Here is a 19,289-nt window from a genome sequence, read left to right on the forward strand (position 1 = left end):
CATGAGGGAACAGGGCGTCACACAAGTAGTGGCTGGTCATTTCTTGCGGATGCAGCCCACAATGGTGAAATGTGTTTTGGAGTTCATGGCCTGATGGCTGTATGGGCTTGGTGATTTTGATGTGCATTAAATTTCTATTCTGATTTGGCCCGTGTAGCGTTCTTCTTTGCAAGTGATGTGGCATATGCCTATTTGGGGGGCGATGTATTGTGAGGAGATCTGCACTGGGTTCCAGCTTCGGAGTTTAGTTGCGTGGTACTGTACTGGGCGCGTTTGCCTACGAAGCCCGTGAGGTCAGGGATGGGGGCTGCCAATATGACAGTTTGAATGTTGTCATGCTCAGGGGCGGGGGATTGGGTTTTGTGTAACAGATGCCGGTCAGCCAGGTGGACTGGTGGAATGATGTGATTTTCGGAATATTGCTGGTCACAGGTGCCTGTGTTTGCGTGCGTTTCTTGGTGGGGGACTGTGGTCATGTCCATTGGGATGGCTTCTGTATTCGTGCCATCTGTGCCCTGCAGCTCCCATTGCCCCCTGTTGTGTTTCTTTTGTTCGTTGGCATGCATGGGTGACTTGTACATTTCACTGGTTGCATTGTGACTTCATTGCACCTACGGGGAGTTGTACTTTGTGGGCAGGGAGCGGTGTACAGGCACTCAGTGGGGCCGTTTACGGTTGATTCGCGATGCCGTACTTCTCACCATGGCGGAATGGTGCATTCCGCCATGCTTGATGGCGTTAGGTACATGTCCGCTAGGGTCGGAATTGGCGTACCCTTGCGCCATGGTGGTGTTTACGGTTTGGCATGGCGCGCGCGCGCGTGCTTGGTGCAGTTAGCGTTGGCGTTCACTACGGTGTCGCTAATGGCATCGTACTTTGCGGTGACGGGTCATAGTCGCACCGAGCGCTATTCGATGGCGGTATTGCATTTCCGCCATCGTTTTCCGAATTCCGCCAGGGTCGTAATGAGGGCCAGTGTAACTCTTTTACCCATGTTCAGATTTACATCTTTTTAATTCCAGACTCCCTGTTTTTTTCATTTTTGCACCAGCTTTCCAATCATACTTTGTGTTGAAAATGTATATGTATTGCACCCTAACCACGTTTTTGGGAATTTACACATCCTGTAAGTCCCCCCCACACCTGTTCTTGGTATGTTCCCAAACCATTGAAAAGCTGGCCCATGCCTCCCATGCCCTCATTTGGCATGCCTATTTTGCCTCTTCTATAGGAGTACATTGCTGTGTCACCCTGTGCTTTCCAGTTCCTCTGCCAGGGAGCTTGTTCCTGCATCCAGTTGTTATGTGAGCCGCGCCTTGCCCTGAAGCCTTATTGCTGGGTGTTTTTCCCAGTGTCCTGTTGTGCCCTGCACCCAGACTTCATTACTATTGCGGGGACTCAGCTGGGGAAGCGGTGTCCCCTGCGGAGCCCTGGCCCACCTCGGACTGTGAGAGAGCTGCTCCAGCTCAAAAGCCTGAGAACCAGAGAGGAGCGAGGAAAAAGATCCCCAACACTGCCGCAACTGCCGCCATTTTGTGTGCCTTTCGCTGCTGCAGTGTCCAAAGACCAAGGAGAAAGAAAGGTTCTCCCGATTGCTGAGGGACTGGGTAGTTACTTCCTACTCTTCGGGAAGGCCTGGGGATAGAGCTCCACTCCCGCTTGCCATTCACACCCCGCCAGACTTGCCCCATGGAACTGCCAGTGGTAGTACTGTTTGGATAACCCACTTATGTCAATAAAGGAAATTGTAAGTAAGTGAGGTTATAGTGTACAGTATTTCATTTGAACAGTTTCAGTTGCCCCTGTATACAGAATATCCCCTGCATATTTTGAACTGGCAGTATTTACTACAGCTATTTAGGATTCAATCTGATCTAACATCCCCCCGCCCCCTTGAACTATGTAAATATAACTTTCATATCATCTTGCCCATGTCAGAGTAAGTGTCTAGGATTCTGGCTTCTTGTGAACCATTTGCCTTTAGCTTTCTCTTCAGGTTATTCTTCAATGCTGCACATTATTAGCATTTACCTTACATTCTTTTCTGCCAATTTATTTTTGCGAAAAACTAATTTCTGACCAGTGTCCCTGATGTTAATGTTCACTGCCTTGGGTCTGCAGTCATTCCTGTGTGCGCATTAAGGGCCTGATTCATGGAAGTGTCATGAATCAGGCCCTAAGTCTCCCATGCCTCGTTTTCATTGTGAATGTGTTGTATCTGCTACAGTTATTTTGCATTGGTTCTTCATTGCCCATTGTGTTCCTGGTTGTGCATCAAGGTCCCCAACCCTGAGTCCTCTTCTTCCCCACCTCCAGGCTTCCCCATTGGCCAAGGTTGCACAGTAGCCATCCCAGCTCACTGCTGATTCGAACTAAGGACAATTTATCATCCCATGCTAATTTCGTGGAGGCACTCGCTAGCAAGAACCCTGGTTGTTCCAGGCCCTCACTCATTGAGTGATCTGCACCCACTACATAAACTTCTGTTACAAATGGTCAGTGCCCAAGGTGGATAGGACCATGCATTTTATCATCCAGCTCTGACTGTGGCCCGTTTTTGGTTGGGGGCACTGGATACTGAAACTGGATTTTGGACTATTGCCAGATGGTTCTATGTTCATTCACACCCGGATTTCTTTTCGCAGAGTTTTTTGCAGCATATTTTTTTGCCGAAAAAACTCATCCAATTTATTTATTTTTTATGTGGGGAGTTGTCCCCCCAAATCCACCTTCCCTTTTAATTATTCTCTATCCTTCCACCACCCCTACACCTTATATGCCCTTACCCGGCACCCACCCCCCACATGTTTTTCAATTAGTTTTTTTGCCGACATTTTTCGGCAAAAATATCTGCAAAAAAATGGGCGATGAATGAACGTTGTACCTGCCAGATTACCTGAGCATGCGATGAAACCGACTGGCATGAGCTGGGGTTGTCTGAGCCAGGTGCCCTTCTTGTATCACCTGGCATCCTTTTCTAGTAATAGGCATGTGCACCCATGCTTCTCGCCATCCGCTGGCACCCATCCTGCTATCGGAATCAGCCCACCTGACAAAGGAACCTTTTTGGTATACATATATTTTTATTTGTTTGAAAATAACATTGCACTTTAAAAACACAGAGCTCAATTTGCAAAACGACCAAACAAGGAAGCAGAGCAGTTTAAGGCGGAAGAGCTGAAATAATAACACTAATCATGATTTTAAAAAAAGCATCAGGTTCATAAGCTCTACTGACATTACAGTTCACTCTCCTAGAGGACTAGAGTCAGACTCTTACACTTTTATACAAAGTAATTCAAAGTTTTACTGCAACCCATTGCTTCTCGGGAGGATAGCTCAGGGGCAACGCGCTCGCTGTGGGAGCAAGACGCGAAGCAACACAAGTTCGATGCCCGGGTCCACGCTTAGAAACCTTTCGGTATTAAGTGCAGGGCTCAATTCGAGGGTACACGTGGGTGGACGGAATCCACCCACTTTTTTCAGAGGGGGGACTCAGTCCCCCCCAGCAAAAATGAGAAACATGGAGTGTCTTCTTTGAATTTATGAATTAACACCAACCTCTGGGCTCGAACCACAGTCTTTAGATTCACTGGGCGGGCACTTCACCTCTGCACTATATAACCTGATGAAAATTAACATACAACTAAACGTGAAATGTCACATTTCGGTACTGCATGTTCCAAGGAATATTGGTATTGGTTCTTGGAGTTTAAAACATGTACACCTTTAAACGTTTTCAAAAACGCTATTAGAAGAAAATATCCTCTCTTGGTTTTGTGTGTGTGTTGATTTTATGAAGAAAAATCCCATTTGCTCCGTGCAATTTGGGTGGTTATTCAAAACCAATTCAATGAATTGTGCATATTTCACCTTGATATGCTCATTTCTGGCGACGCTGCATCCAATTGTGTTTGTTAATGAGTCCCCCCGCTTCTTTTTTTAGGACTTGACCCCTGATTAAGTGCGTTATAAATAACCGAGTTCAATAAATGTGTGGGGTGCTTGGTGTACTTTTCAATAGGGGGGCACACTTTTTTGCAGAAACCTCTCCCAGCATTCTTACAATTTATGGACTATGTCCTCCATTTTCCTAAACAACATACACCATTCCTGGTTGCGCATTGGAGTCTGACTATTCCATCTGCTGTTTTGTGCCTCAGCGCCAAGATGGCTTTTTACGTGAACAAGCACTATATACAATCAATATAACATACCACACCACACCATAAAGGAGGAAAAGCAATCAGGAAAAGGATAAAAGCACATCAATTCAGTAGCAGAGGCTCACACACATAAAGAGAAAGAAAATGCCCTGGTGGCTCGAAGCTCCCAGCATTCCAGCAGGAAGTCAGATTTTTCCAACAAGCTCGTCATTGTTCATGTATTCAGTCATCCACTGAGGAGGCGGACAAGCATTTCCATACCGAGGCGTCTGCATCTTGGTGAGCAAGATACTTCTAGAACAAGACGATGCATATGCTTGGCGGGCGGAAGGTGCAGGGCAACATACAATGAATAGCAGGGAGCACCTCTAATGTGCTTCATTGCTTGCAAACCTTCAGCCTGCAGCACAGTGAACTGAACAGGGCCTCACTATCTACATCCACAAGATATGCACATGCCCTATGCAGCGCTATACAGAACTCCCCAGGCTCCTGTAACTACCAGGGTGTGCATACCTCCATATGTAGTACATGACATAAGTCATCCCACAGTGCACCTTACACCCACGCGCGTTGCCTACTGCCGCGCAACTGTGCCTGCAGTCCGCCATTGCCGTACTGGGTTATGAAACTGATGATGCAACCTCTTGGTAATACCTGAGTCGCTGGAGACCATGCAAATGGCAGCGGTGTGTGGCCTGCACCCCAGTGACATATGACATACCATGATAGACTGTGTTGCCAAAGAACGAGGTCAGACCACGGCCCTCCAGAAATCCCATATCTGCCTGAAGCTAAGAGGCCACACCGATGGAAGGCGTCCCTGCTGTAAAGGACTTGTGAAAGTGACTGCCTTTGTGTGAGATTGAAGGTTGCCATGTTGCTAGAATGGCCTGGCAAGCAATTGCCATGTGTGGAGGCCTACCTCACAACATGAGAGCAGAGTGAGCCTAGGCTGTGAGCCGGAGTCTGGTCGCCTATGAGGTGGCGGCAACATTTCGATTGTTTTATTGGTGATCCAGGAAGCCAACATTTTGGGGGTGAGTAACTTTTCCTTTTACTGATAGCCATCCTGTTTGCAGGGTTATTCTTTCAAAGTGACCATGAGGACAGCTCTAGATAAAGCAATATAATGCCATATGTTCCCCGGCTGGACATGCTGCCCTCTTATGCCCAGGTTGCTCCACAGAAGAGGCGGGAGATGGTGGCCTGGAAAGGCGGAGGGTTGCGGCACCAATGAGTCTTACTAGAGTGGACTGTTTCCTGAGTATTGATGGAAGGAGGTTCTCAGGATGGATGTCCCGGCTCTATGTGGTTACACTCAGGGAGTTCCCAAATATGTTGCATTCCACAGGAACATAAAGAGAGCCCCTCAGTGTGTACATTAAGCTTTCCAAAGGCTTATAATGTTCATGCGAATCACTTTTATTGTGTGACCATCATCTGACGTAGAAGTCTCTCTGACTTCGAAAGCTAATGGAACTGCCACCTAAGCATAATGTTTCCAATTAGTCCAATAAAAAGTATCACAACCTGGATTTTGCTTGAATACTGAATACGAACACTTAGCGTGTTTTTGTGGTGTCTCGTTTAAAAGTTGTCATTTTCGCCGTGGTGTTTTCACCGTGGCCGTTTTCACCGCATTTTTGTTTAAAAAAAATATTTGTGTTGTGCGTTTGGGGTAGGGTCTTTGGGGGGTGGTGGGTGTCAGGGTCAGTTGGTGGGGGTGAGTTGTATTGGGGTTGGGGGCGAATCCCCACTTTACACAAAATGAAATGCGGAGAAAACGGCTGTGGTGAACACACTACGGAGAAAATGATGTTGAAAATCGGCAGAATGAAAACTCGAGACACCATTATGAGATATGCTTGGGAACCGTATAGTGAAGGCACAGACCTAAGATGGCTGCCGTTTGCTCTGCTTAGAGTCTATGAAGAAATAAAGCATGGAAAGGATGCAGATCAGACTGCTGAGCATGTCCTGACCTCTGACTACTGATCGCTGCAGAATAACTTGTAAGGTTCAGTGGTCCCCAGACCCTGGCAGGTGTCTTGAGGGATTGAATGCATTAAAATATTTTTATTGGATATATTTTCTTCTTTGTTTTCTGTGTTTACATGTATGGCTTACCTACTTGCGCCATGCAAACTATCGCTCTTGCAGAGGTCAAAGTGGGCGAGGACTCAAGGCTACAACGTTTCCTTACGTTTTGGGGAAAGCAGTGATAATGTCCTTACTTTATGTAACCACTGTTGCAGAATGGCAGTGATGGGCACCTTTGTTTATTTAGTAACTTCTTCTCTACTGGGGATTTGAAACTGGGTCCTGTGGGTAATTCTCCAGTGTCACACCATGCTGTGCTATCTTGCAGGTGTGTGGTTGGCAGTGGTCGAAGTGAGCGGAAGCGGTGCTCCTCTACTTTTTTAAATGACCTTTTACAGCTCCTATACTTTTATTTTAAAAAGAAACCGTTCCGGAATGGTTTCGTTTTAAAATAAAAGTGTAGGAAGTTTCCGAAACGGTTCCGTTTTAAAAGAAAAGTGTAGGAAGAAGTTGAAACTTGCCCTTTCAGTGCACTGCACGGAACGTTCCCTTAAACATCGGGTGCAAGTGTTTGGTGGTGTGTATTGTTTGTGGGAGGGGACGTGATGATGGGTTTTGTGGGGAGTGGGTGCAAGTCAGCAGGGAACATAGTTCCACTACTTCTTTTCGTACACTTCGACCACGGGGGGTTGGTGCATTTCCTTTGTATAGAGTACCTCAGTCATAACGCTCATTGCCAAGCAGTCACAAAGCCCTGTTCTCGCCACTGATATGTGCCTTCTGCAATTAATCGTGGACTTCTGCAGACACAGTGTCTGTACAGGTAATGGGCAGGGGTGTGTAGCTATAACCCTAGGCGGGTTCTTTAAGAGGTGGGAATGGTGGGTGATTGGAATGGGGGAGGCTTCTTAAAGCTACATGTTGTGGGGGACAATGACCAACTAATGGGTGTTATTATTTAAATGCTGCATTTTCTTTCCTTGTGTTCTCTTCTGTCTTAATAGTACTTTTGTAAACACAGCAGTGTGGGGTGCAAAGAAGAAAAGGAAGGTATGATGTTTGCATTGTGGGGGGCTTGAGTATGTGTTGCTGAGGAGTGGGGTTTGTGGCGGCTGGTGTAGGAGTAGAAGGGGTGGGGCAAGGGAACATAGTTAGACTTTTTTTTACAGTTCGACCATTGCCTGCTACCAAAATAAGAATACAAAATCCCTCGGAACAACATGTTCCCTTTCTGCACAGGATTGTGGCAGGCAGATCTGGCGAGATCGGTGAGTTTACGTCAAAGACATTCATTACAAGTATGGCAGTGTGGGAAAAAAGTGGCGGTCCCTGCTCCGCCATACTACAAGTTTGGCCCTGTAGTGGGGGATTTACCTCCAGCATCATGCTGGAAGTAAATCCTCCTACTTTCTGCTGAAAAATCTACAAACTCAGTGAAATTACCGCAGCAGTGATTCCGCAAGTGGTAATTCCACCGAAATCCTCGATGGAGGCCTATGAACTCCAAATTAATGGGACTACATTGCTACCACCACTTGTAATCCCATGTTATATCCACCTGACCAAGTGGCAGTAACAGTAATTTCGTTGGGCGGTGTTCTGACAGAGGCCCATTATTTTCCCCCTGTAGGTCGCTGATCAGTAGAGCTCATCCTAGCAGTGCAGTTTTCCCTCAAGAGCTTGGTAGATCAGTCTACAGTGTCCTTCCTAACCTCTTAAATACTAATGACAAGTATGTTCACCCTTTTTCATCGACATGATTAAAGATCAGCAGTTAGACCAAAATCCTGCAATGCTTCACTATCCTCCCATTGCTCTGGAGGGGGAGTGCTTGTCATGCCTTTGGCCTAGATTTTGTCTATGATAACTGAGAACAAGAAGGGTGGTTCCTCCTTTTAGTAATATTGAATGCCCAATTCACTCTCTGTGGGATTTTAATCCACAGGGTCCACCTTCCTCTCATCTTTTTACCAATGAGTTATCAAGCTCTAGCTGATTTTCACATAGAGCTTGCCCACACATGGGTCCCATGCCTGCTGGGCCTATAGACCCAAGCTACCCCTCACTGATGATGCCCAACAAGGCTGAAACATGTTTGGGGATGCTTGTGGTCCTGTGTAGAAGGGATTTGACCAAGCAGTTCCGGCTGGACTGCCTCTTTGAGGGTGGAACCAAGCCTGATTTGCATATGGTCTTCCCCTTTCTGTAATGGCTTGCAGTTGGCAGGTGAAGAACGATGGTCTGGAGGGTTGCCCACACTAATGCCAGAGGTTAAGATTTATTCTAAACAATCCAGCCATCACCTCTTTTGTTTTGCCCCACATAGAGCTTGTGTCAGGACTCTCGTCATTGCTAAATCTTTTTGTGCAAAGTTTATCGTCTGAATGTCAACCTCATAAGTGTTGCACAGCTCTTCTGGTTATCTTTACTATTTCACATTGCTTATGGCGTTGCATTGCAATTGTAGCTGTTACATATCTATGAGGCCTGGGCATTTGTTCCATAGACTTCACATGGGACTGGCATTTTTTGACAACCAAAATAGAAGGGTGGAGAGACTTTGATTTTGTAAAAGAAATGGACACGCCGTAAAATGTGAGTAAATATTTGAGTGAGTTTGTGAGTGCAAGCAAGTGAGAAGACTTGTTTAGAACTTGTGTTTCTGGATCCACCTCAGAAAGCACATTCTTGGCACCTAAGAAAGTAAACGAAAAGACCTGCTGAATGATGTTTTATACATCTCATGAATTTCTGGACTGAAACCTCCTCTCAATATTTTTGTGCCATTTTTTAATACTGTAACTTTATGATATGATAAGATATGGCATTTATAACGCGCCTATACACAGATGTTTCAAGGCGCGGCGAGGCAAGGGAGGGGGAACAGAGGGAAGACAGACAACGCTTTTACTAGGCCAGGTGACATTCAGATCGCTCAAGTGCAAGGGAAGGGGGGAAAAGGAAAGTGCGGGGGGGCAGGTGGAGGGGAAAGTGCAGTTCATGGGATAATAAATAACAAGATAAATAAACGAACGGCCAGCTGGTGGCAAGTGCATGATGGGTGCAGACATAAGTGCTGGTGGGGGGGCTGTATGGATACAGAAAACAGTCCCCGGGTGCAGGGTACCAGGGAGGCAGTGCAGGTGTGCAACTGGCAGGGTATGGGCCCGGGATCCGAAGGGTGGCCAGATAACCCTGAGGAATCAGTATCAGCAGGAGAGAGGGGAGAGAAAGCAGAAGCAAAGAGGAGGGTCTTAAGGTGCTTCCGGAGTGGAAGCAGGCAGATTTAGAAAGAGGCTGTTACAATAGTCCAGCCTAGAGACAACCAGAGCTCTAAAGAGTGTGAGCTTCTGAGGGAAGGAGAGGAAGGGGAGAATACCTCAGAGGAGATGCAGCTGGTAGTGTGACTTCTTAGAGACATCAGAGATGTGAGGAGAGAGAAAGAGAGTGTGGAGTCAAAGATGACCCCGAGGTTTTTAGCCTTGCAGGTGGGAGCAGGAAGAGGGCCAAGAGAGGCCAGCCAGAGAGCTACAGGAAAGGGGGAGTGGGTGTGCTGATGAGGAGAATCTCAGTCTTACTGGCATTAAGGCAGAGGTCATTGGCGGCGCACCACTCCTGGATAGCCGACAGACAGTCAGAGATGAGGGACGGAGAAGAGGTGGCCGAAGGTAGACTGAATATGAACTGAGTGTCATCCACATAGCACTGAAAGTTGAGGCAGAGAGCGGTAATGCAGTGGGCAAGGAGTGCCAGGTATTGATGGAACAGCCAGGGAGAGAGGTTAGACCCCTGGGGGACACCACAGGTAGAGAAAAAGATACCAGAGAGGAAGGACCCAAGTTGGACTTCAGAGGGTTGGTCAGAGAAGAAGGAAGTCAGCCACGCCAGGGCCTGACCGGTGATACCAAGGTTATAATGGAGACAATTAAGCATGGCATGGTTGACAGTGTCAAAGGCAGAAGAGAGATCAAGCAAGATGAGGACAGATGGGGTGTTAGAGTCAAGGTTGGAGAGCAGGTCTTCATGGATGTTCAGGAGAGCAGTTTCCGTGCTTCTGGCAGCTATGAAGTCAGACTGATGGTCATGAAGACAGCCAACAGATTGAGTGTGGAGATTAAGCTGGGAGATGGCCAGTTTCTCCAGGAGGTTGCCCATGAAGGGATTGATGGCGATAGTTAGCTGGGCAGGAGGGATCGTCAGAGGGTTTCTTAAGAAAAGGGTGCACAAGGGAGTGCTTCAGGGGGGATGGGAAGACTCCAGTGGTGAAGGAGTGGTTGCAGAAGTCAGCCAGGGCAGGAGCCAGGGTGTCAATGTGGTCCTTGATGGTTTTGGAGGAACAGGGTGAACCTGTTTTGACGAGACCTTCATATTTCGGCCTTGTCTAGAAATCTCATCAGTGGAGAACGGGGGAAAGGCAGAGAAGGAGGGAGGAGAGTTGGCTGCAGAAGGGCCAGCAGAAGAGCAGGGAGTATAGGCAGGGACGGGAGAGGAGGAGAGTTAGGACAGGATGACCTGAGTTCTATAGAAAAAATGAGAGGCCAGTGCCGTGTAGAGGGCCTGGGAAGGGACAGGAGAGGTAGAGACTGTGGCAGGATTGGTTCCTTGAATATTTTAAAGAGTGGAGCCGAATTGTTAGATGCCGCCGAGACGTGGGCTTGGATATGAGCTCTCTTCTTGGTGAGGACAGAGAGCCGGTATTGCCTTTGGAGCAGACGGCAGGCCAGTTTGTCAGAGGGTGTACAAGAAGCACGCCATTTCCTCTGAGCCACCCTGCACTTGCGTTTTAGGTTGACGAGGTCTGAGTCATACCAGGAGTTGCACTTGGCTTTGGGCTTCAGGCAGATCCTCATGACAGGGGCAAGGATATCAAGAGTATCAGATATAACAGAGTGGAGCGTGGAGAGGGCTGTGTCAGGGTGAGAGTCAGCCAAACGGGGAGGGGAGCAGAGAAGATGTCGGCGAAAGCCTCAACTGATACGCGCTTCATGGGTTGGATGACCGAGAAGGTGAGTGGCAGTGATGGAAGTGGCTTGGCCTGAGGGGTAGAGAGGGTGAGCTGGTTGATCCCTCCAGGAGAGAGGAGTGGTGAGAGGGACAGAAAGGGGAAGGTATGAGGAGATCAGAACATCCAGAGTGTGCCCTGCAGAGTGAGACGGACCAGAGGGGAGAATAGTGAGTGAGAGAGAGTCACAGAGGTCACGGAAGAGTCCAGAGGGAGGACAGGAGGCATCCAGGTGGATGTTGAAGTCTCCAAGAAGGAGGAGTTGAGTGGTCGAGGCCAGGAGTGAGGAGGAGAGGTCCGCCCACTCAGAGAGGAAAGGGGAAATCTGACCAGGTGGCCGATAGATAGTAGCCACAGTAAGAGAATGGCTAGGGGAGAGAGAGAGAGCCTGCAGACTAGGCATTCAAAAGAGGACTAGGCCTGCGTAGGAATGACAGAGGTGGGAATCCACTCGGGGAAGATCAGGGCTACACCGCCTCCGGAGCAGTTGGACCTGGGTGCGGAGAGGAACTTTTAGCCATCGGGGAGGAGTGTGTCAAAGCTTGTGACCGAGCTGGCCGTGAACCATGTCTCGGTGAGGCCGAGGACATCAAGATCAAGTTCTTCCAGAAGGCGGAAGATGTCGGAGGAGTGTTTGACAGCTGAGCAAGAGTTAAGAGTGGCAATGTGGAGAAGGTTGCCATCCTTGAAGGACTTCCGGGGAGGGGTACAGATCAGTGGTACACCCTGCGAATGTGTGGAAGGAGCGCAAGGGGGGGCAGAGAAGGAATGAGGGAGCAGGGTAGCCGAGGAGGAGGCAGCATGGGAGTGCTTTGTCCTGTTATGTCATACCAATGTGTTCTAGTTCCACCTGTCCAGTTTACCGCTGTCAATCTGTCAATTTTAACAAAGCTGTAACTAGCCCTTTCCATAGAAGTATTCAATTTCTATTGATTGCCACAAGTACCAGCAGGCATTTTTAGTTTAGGATTGTGGGGGCAGCGGGTTAGAAATATAGTCACTTGTACCCTCTGCCAATTCCCCATGACCCACAGCAAGTCAGCGGTCAAAGAAAGGAAAGCTTAGGACTGCCCTTAAGAGGGGTCAAAATATATCCAATGGCTATTTTCATGTAAGGTCTAGATTTCAGGGGTCTCTAGCAAACCTCTCAGTGCCTGTGGACAAGTGGCATAGGTGCCTGTGGACAAGTGGCATAGGTGCCTATCCCCAGTCCCCACAGCAGTGATTCAAGTTCAGAGAAATAAAAGGAAGCACAGAGAGTATGCACAAGAACAGGACAAAGGAGTACAGAAGGAGCTTGGCTCTGATTGGGGTAGCCACCACCTATGACAGGTATATCCATGTGAATGGCTGTAAATAACGGGTTAAGCATGCTATACTCCTCTCCCAGTAAAATGAACGTTTGCAACAGGAAATATAAAAAGAAAAACCTCACAGCTAGCTGTCAGCCATATTTGCGCATCTATAGTAAAGCATATCTGTGTTTAGCATCAGTACAGGGTAATTTGCATCAATGCTTATTCCAATAACAGTACCTAACACAAAGCAATGGCAGGTGTTAGTCTCTTAGAAAATTGGTGGAGGGGGCGCTGTTGAGCAGCCAAAGGAAATGGCAGCATAGTGCGAGTGCTCCGCACAACCGCACGGATATCTTAAAATGAAGTGGCTCTATTCGTAGATATTAGTAGCTGCGAATAGAAGAAACTGCATATCAGACGCTAGTGCATGTGCGGTCTGCAGTACATGCCTCTAGCTGCCCGGGCTGCTGTGGGGACAGCCAACTGCGATGGGCGGCTGTTATACATGTGAAATTGAGCACCCACGTAGCCCGGCCTGATTGCCATCCTATGCTGTGCTGATCGAGTGGCCGGAGCAACCCCCACTGCCAACCTATAATCACTGACGGGACAAAGTGGCCTGACTCCAGAGGTCCCCACCGGGTCGCATGCTCTCACCTGGCCCTCAGTTCCGGCTGATGAGGTGGGCCCGCCCATCCCCCCCAACGTTTCGCTGCCACTGCGGCCCTGGAGTGAGGGACACACAGCCCAATGTTTCACAAGCGCTGCAGCCCTGGAGGGAAAGACATGTTGCAGCAGCGGAATAGTGCCGTGGGCAGTAGCCCGACCAGCGTTGAGGGAGAGGAAGCATTATCCACACACCGGCAGGCTGAGGTGAGGAGCACCCCCATCCCCTGCCATACAGAGCTTACCCCTGGGCAAATTTAGAAATTTAGGGCCCCAGATCCTTGCAGGCCGGCAACAACAGGGCAGAGGAGGCCCACGTGACTGTGTATAACTGTGTACAACCCCCCCTCCCTTGTATAACTAAGCCCCAGTGCAATACATGAACATCCAACGGGAAGGGGGGGCTTCCTCAACATGAAGGAATTATCTATACTTTCAAGGCTGGAAGGATGTTCCTAGAACTGAAGCACCCATACAGGTGGGAATAGCTGCCTCCTGCCTCACGTATGCAGTGGGTCCTGGGGTGTGGGAGGACTATTGTCATCCAGAACCAATCTTGAGTTACCTGATAGCAGGAGTGAGGATCATGCTGGATGCCCCTTGGACACCCCTGGCCCCCTTGTGCTCATTCCAATACTAAAAGGGGTGAAGTGGGAATACTATAACTGTGGTGGCCCGATGAGCTTGTAAGTCACCTGCCATTGGGACCCTGAAGTGGTGCCATAAATCACCTTTTGCAGCAGAATTGCTCCCCCATAGTGAGAAAGGCGACCAGGTACCTCTTAGCCTGAGAACAGACCCTGGCCCTGACCATACTGGGTGCTTAAACCTCTGAACTGGATCCCTATTATTCACCATGACGAAAGGATCAGGTGGGGGAAAAAATCCTGTGCTATGGACAAATTCACAAGATCCACTCCCAGGTGCGATCAGGGGCAATCAAGTCAGGCCCAGATTGACCCGGCCCTTTTGACCACCGGGCCCTCACCCTCACCAAATCTGACAAGCATGATGGAAGCAATGGCGAAAGGATTTGCCGCTGTGCGAAGGTTGACGATATAATGGCAAATGTGGCATCCATGCGCTCCCAATTGGCTCAGGAGGGGGCTTGGATCACTGAGGCAGAGGCCACAATAGGGGACACTAAGGACAATATGCATGCTCTCCAGAATACTTGGGCTACCCTCACCAGAGACATGAAATATGTCAAAAGCAAAGCGATGATCTTGAATCGCGCTCTTGAAGAAATAACATCAGAATAGTCGGGGTCCCAGAGGACGCGCTAACCTGAAACATGGAACTGGCTGTGGCAATCCTGCTCAAAGACCTTCTGGGGCACCCAGGTAGTTCCGCCTTCTTCGTTATGGAACGGGCCCACCAGGGACGTCCCCAGGCCCATCATTGTGAAAATATTGAGTTATGGAGACATCTGCTGCGAAAGGATCCCAAACCATCTGTATGTTCCCAGCCTTTTCTGTAACCCTCTGCAACAGGAGCACCAACAGATTATCGTTGTAAAGAAAATTCTGTGTGAGCGTAACATCCAATACGCTATGTTGTTCCTGGCGTGACTGAAGCTCCAGTTTGGGGCACTCTCTATTTTTTCACAGTCCTGAGTGAAGCTGTGAAGTTTATTGAAGCGCAGATCCCCATAATCAATCCCATTGTGGATCCTGCTGAGGGGAATATATCGACTAATAGATCTCATTCTCTAGTATCACGGTCGATGATCCCAGGTTTAACACGAGTTGATAGTAGTAAAATATGCATATTCAGCGCCTCATTACTCTTTACATAATAGATGTGACTTCCCAAGTAAATTGTTAAGTGCCGTGTGGCAACAGTGAGCCCCATTACATTTGCTTTGTGTGAATTGAGGGAGATATGCCCCCTTGGGCCCAGTTGGAACGGGGGGCAGTTGGGGCGAGCAGAGAGGAGGTCAGTACACTGCAGGGTTGGGGGTGGCAGTGGGGGGGGCAGGACCCGGGTGCTATAAAGAGCCTTGCAGTATGGTTGTGCACCAGCTGCACAGTTCTGGGGAAATGGGGGGAGGAAACTGTTAAAATATTGGGTGTGGGAGGAGTCTCTTCATAATTCGCACCCGCCAGAGTCACTTCAGGAACCTGTGATCACAGTTCTCCTAAAACCAGACAAGCCTAGCAATGAGTGTGGCTCCTATAGTCCCCTATCGCTCATGAACTGTGACACCAAAATCTATGCTAAGGTCCTTCTCCCACTGATGCCACATCTTGTCCACACAGATCAGGCTGGGTTCATCCCTGGAAGATCCACAGGGCTCAATGTTAGACGGCTGTTTGATATCATGGCCAGAATAGATCCTGAGGCTAAGACTGTGGAGGTGACTATCAATCCTCAAAAAGCCTTCGATATGGTATCATGGGAATATTTGCTAGTGACAGTGGAAAAGCTGGGTATAGGTCCGGCCATGATATGATACATTAAATGACTATATACACAGCCACTGGTCAGAGTACTAGTGAACTCTTGCACATCTGAACAATTCCAACTGGGGAGAGGCAGGGTTGCCCTCTCTCCCCTATCCTTTTTGCTCTTGCCATTGAACCCATGGCGGATTTCATCAGAGAGCGCCACGGGCGACGTGGCGTCTGGTTGGTTGGCCCTTCCGAAATAATCCCTCTATCTGTTGACAATGTGATGCTGTATGTCAGGGACCGTCACATTATCCTGGACCCTATCCTTCAGGATATTAAACAAATTGGGGAATTCTCCGGTTTCACAATTAATTTTTCCAAATCACTGATATTCACACTTACAGATAATACACACGAAAGCAGTGGTGCCTTCCCTCTCCAGTGGTCTCCCGACCACATTAAATACCTAGAGGTGGTGATTTCCAGAACACAGACCTCCTTGCTTCATGACAATTATTGCGCAACCAGGACTCATGTGGAAAAAAAACTTCATAGATGGAAATCTCTCCCGCTCTCCGCCGCTGTCAAACTCTCCCTGATCAAAATGACACTGCTACCCAAGATGTTATAGATGTTTATAAATGACCCAATATGGCCGGGGAAGTCCTACTTCCCCAAGATGCATGGACTCTTCACACAATTCTTGTGGCACTCTGGAGCGGTCCGAAAGAAATGGGCAGAGATGACTTTCTCATATGAGAAGGGAGGGTTCTCAGCCCCACACCTGGAACTATATTGGATAGCTGGCCAGGCACAATTTGCCACATTTTGGTATGTGATGGAGCGGTCCCCACTCCGTTTCAAGTTAGAAACACTAGCAGCAGGATGCTCTGACAGTAAAACATTACTACTGGACCAACACTACAAAGATGACTGCCCATACGACCCAGTTACCTCCACGATAAGAGCATGGCGGGCAATATTTGCCCCTACAGGGGCTGATCGGCCACTTTACCGATGGCTCTCATTGTGGAAGTTCCCAGAACTAGGACCAATGTGGGACGGAGCAGTACAATTGGGATGGGAGAGGTTGGGCTATAGAGCACTAGCGGATTTATTCACTGATGGGAAATTCATTACACCTACTGCATGGAGACCTGGGCATGGGGGTACCGGAGGGGAGCTGCTCCAATACTACAGGATCCGTTCAGAAGTGGCAACCAGATGGCCAGAATATCCCTGCGAAACCCCTGAGACGCCTGTGCTGGCATATATAGCCAACTCTAGGGATTGCAGACACATCCTCTCTACCCTCTATAAAATTATACTGGACAAAATGGTTCCCCGAACTTTACGAGCACGCATTCGTTGGTTGGAAGAAATGGGTATGGATCTCACACACGCCCAGTGGCTACACATGTGCACCGACACCAGGAGGGTATGCCTACATTTTTGGTTTAAGTTCATGCAATTTAAAATACTAAACAGACTATATTATACACCCGCCAGAGTAACCAGAATGTTCCAACCTATGGAGCATGCCTGCTCCAGGTGCCAACATGCCCCAGCTGACCACTTACATATGTTCCGGGAGTGCTGACATTTAAGAGAATTTTGGGACAAAATCTTAGATACCATTTCCATGGTGGTGAGCTCCTCGCTGGAACGGAACCCACTTGGAGCACTAAATATGGGTTCCATGATGGCCAAAAGAACCATCCTTCTGAAGTTGAAAGATACAAAAAAACAAGGGAGAAGGAATGGATGCTAGCACTGACCTGGGCTCAGGAAAACAAGGGCCAATATGTGAGCACACTGCCCCCTACAGCTAGACCCAGGGATATTTGGGCTGAATATCGCACCTACTTTGCTAAAGATGCAACCGCATAGTAGTATGACATTGGATTGCAATGTATAACAGATGTAATAATGTCAGTGCTGTTTAACACAAAGGCTGTGGCTAGTCCACTGTTATGTGAAGCTATGATTATCTGTGTATAAACTATATTTGTATGATTCCATAAGCTCTCTGATGTACTCTCCAAATTGCCAATAAAATAAAGGTGTAAATACAAAAAAGAAAATTGGTGGAAACATTACATGATGGAAGGGGGCACAGAGTAAGCAAGGAGTTGGACAAGGAGCACAGAGGAAGCGAGGCCTTGTCTATGAGCTGAGAGTAGACCAGAGACAGCCATCCTTATCCTTTCAAGGCTTCTCCAGCTGGATGTCAGGCAGTCTGGCGCTGACCACGTCCTGGTAGGTAGATTGGAGGCCTCTTGAGATGTCTTCATACATGGAGCAGTCTCCCAGGTTCAGACCCTGACAAGAAAACGAATGACAAATGTTAAACATGCTGATTTATTTTGTTGGGAGGGTGGGTTAGGGTGGCAAGTTGGCCTTATCTGAAGCCCGTCGATTGCTAATTTGAGGCAAAGAGATGTGGTGATTTGGCCAACATCTTACAATGTTGGTGATGGAAAATGCAACACACTAAGTGCCTCCTGCAGTACATGTTATGTTGTTTGACATTTGTAAATTGCCTAAATGCCATTGGAATGTCCTCAAATTGCATTGGGTTGTCAGGGATTTCAGAAGACGGTAGTTTGAAAAGTACATGATAAATATTTACAAAGAAAGACATTAGGCAAATTAAGCCCAAGTAGAATGGATAATTGCTTGAATTGATGTATATTTTCGCAAAAGGCAAAGTAGAGGTGTATTTGTCTCCCCTCTAGGTTTTCAAGTGAAGGCCCAGCACAGGCAAACCAGTTACATGAAAAGGGCAAAGCCCCTTTACCATATCATTGCTTCCCAAACTACCATTTCAGCCTGATTTTCACCGCTCACTAAAAGTTAAGAGCTCTCAGGTTTCCCAGGTGAAACATATCTGCTCTTGATGTCCCATTTGCTCTTTCAAACACCTTATCACTGCTTTAGAAAATGTCCTGCCATGAAATTGTCAGGCAATTACCTTTTCTCCTTCAAAAAATCGTGTTTCTTTTGTGCAAGTCTTTTTGTAAGTGTAAACTCTATTTAAGGAATGATTTGCTTACATGGAATTGTGTGACGGCTGTGTCCATGTAACACCGGATTTACATTGGTAGCTCCTCAGTACAATTCACAAGTTAATTCATCATTTAACACTTGAAGATGTAAACCACAGCTGCCACACTTAAAGGAAAATGCATGACAGGGTCATAGAGGACCCTTTCATGATTTTCGCATCCAAACAGGAACAGGGGAGTCCGCCTGATCCTGGCACATTTAAAAGTGCATCCCGTCTGTGAATTCTGGATGCACTATTAAATGCATAGAAACTCCCCCTGAACTGCGCAAATATGCAAAGGTGAGAAAAAAGGTGCATTTGAGCGTGTGCATGCATGATGCACACATTCAAGTGCCCTTTGTGGTTTGGACTGCTGCTTTTTTGGCGCAAGCTATGAGATGAGTTTGAATCACTCCCTCTCCCTTCATTCATACTAAAACCACTTGGCGACAGAATATTTCAGAGACTGGGCGCCTTCTTCCCAATTTCACCACTAAAATCGGGGTACATTTCTAAACCACCTCACTGTTTATTTAAAATCGAAAAAGTGCACAGAAATTTTTTTTTGCAATTAACAATACAAAAGAGGTGATGGCTGGAAGGTTTACAATTATGGCATCATTACAAGTACGGCAGTGCTGTAAAAAAGCGTGGTAATGGAGCTGTAATTCC

The 19,289-nt window shown here is 47.7% G+C and overlaps 1 protein-coding gene across 1 annotated transcript in view; it reads right to left on the bottom strand.

Moving 5' to 3' along the window:
- Window positions 1-3,061: 3,061 nt before the first annotated feature.
- The window catches only part of CD79A (CD79a molecule), a 172,268-nt gene continuing 156,040 nt past the window's right edge, over window positions 3,062-19,289 (bottom strand). The window contains exon 5 of the mRNA XM_069640912.1: window positions 3,062-17,890. Within this exon, the coding sequence (XP_069497013.1) occupies window positions 17,777-17,890 (114 nt within the window). The 3' untranslated portion in view covers window positions 3,062-17,776. The remainder of the gene's footprint in view (window positions 17,891-19,289) is intronic.

This window comes from Ambystoma mexicanum, chromosome 1q (assembly GCF_040938575.1).
Source record: "Ambystoma mexicanum isolate Mex_15411 chromosome 1q, UKY_AmexF1_1, whole genome shotgun sequence".
Taxonomy (NCBI): Eukaryota; Metazoa; Chordata; class Amphibia; order Caudata; family Ambystomatidae; genus Ambystoma; species Ambystoma mexicanum.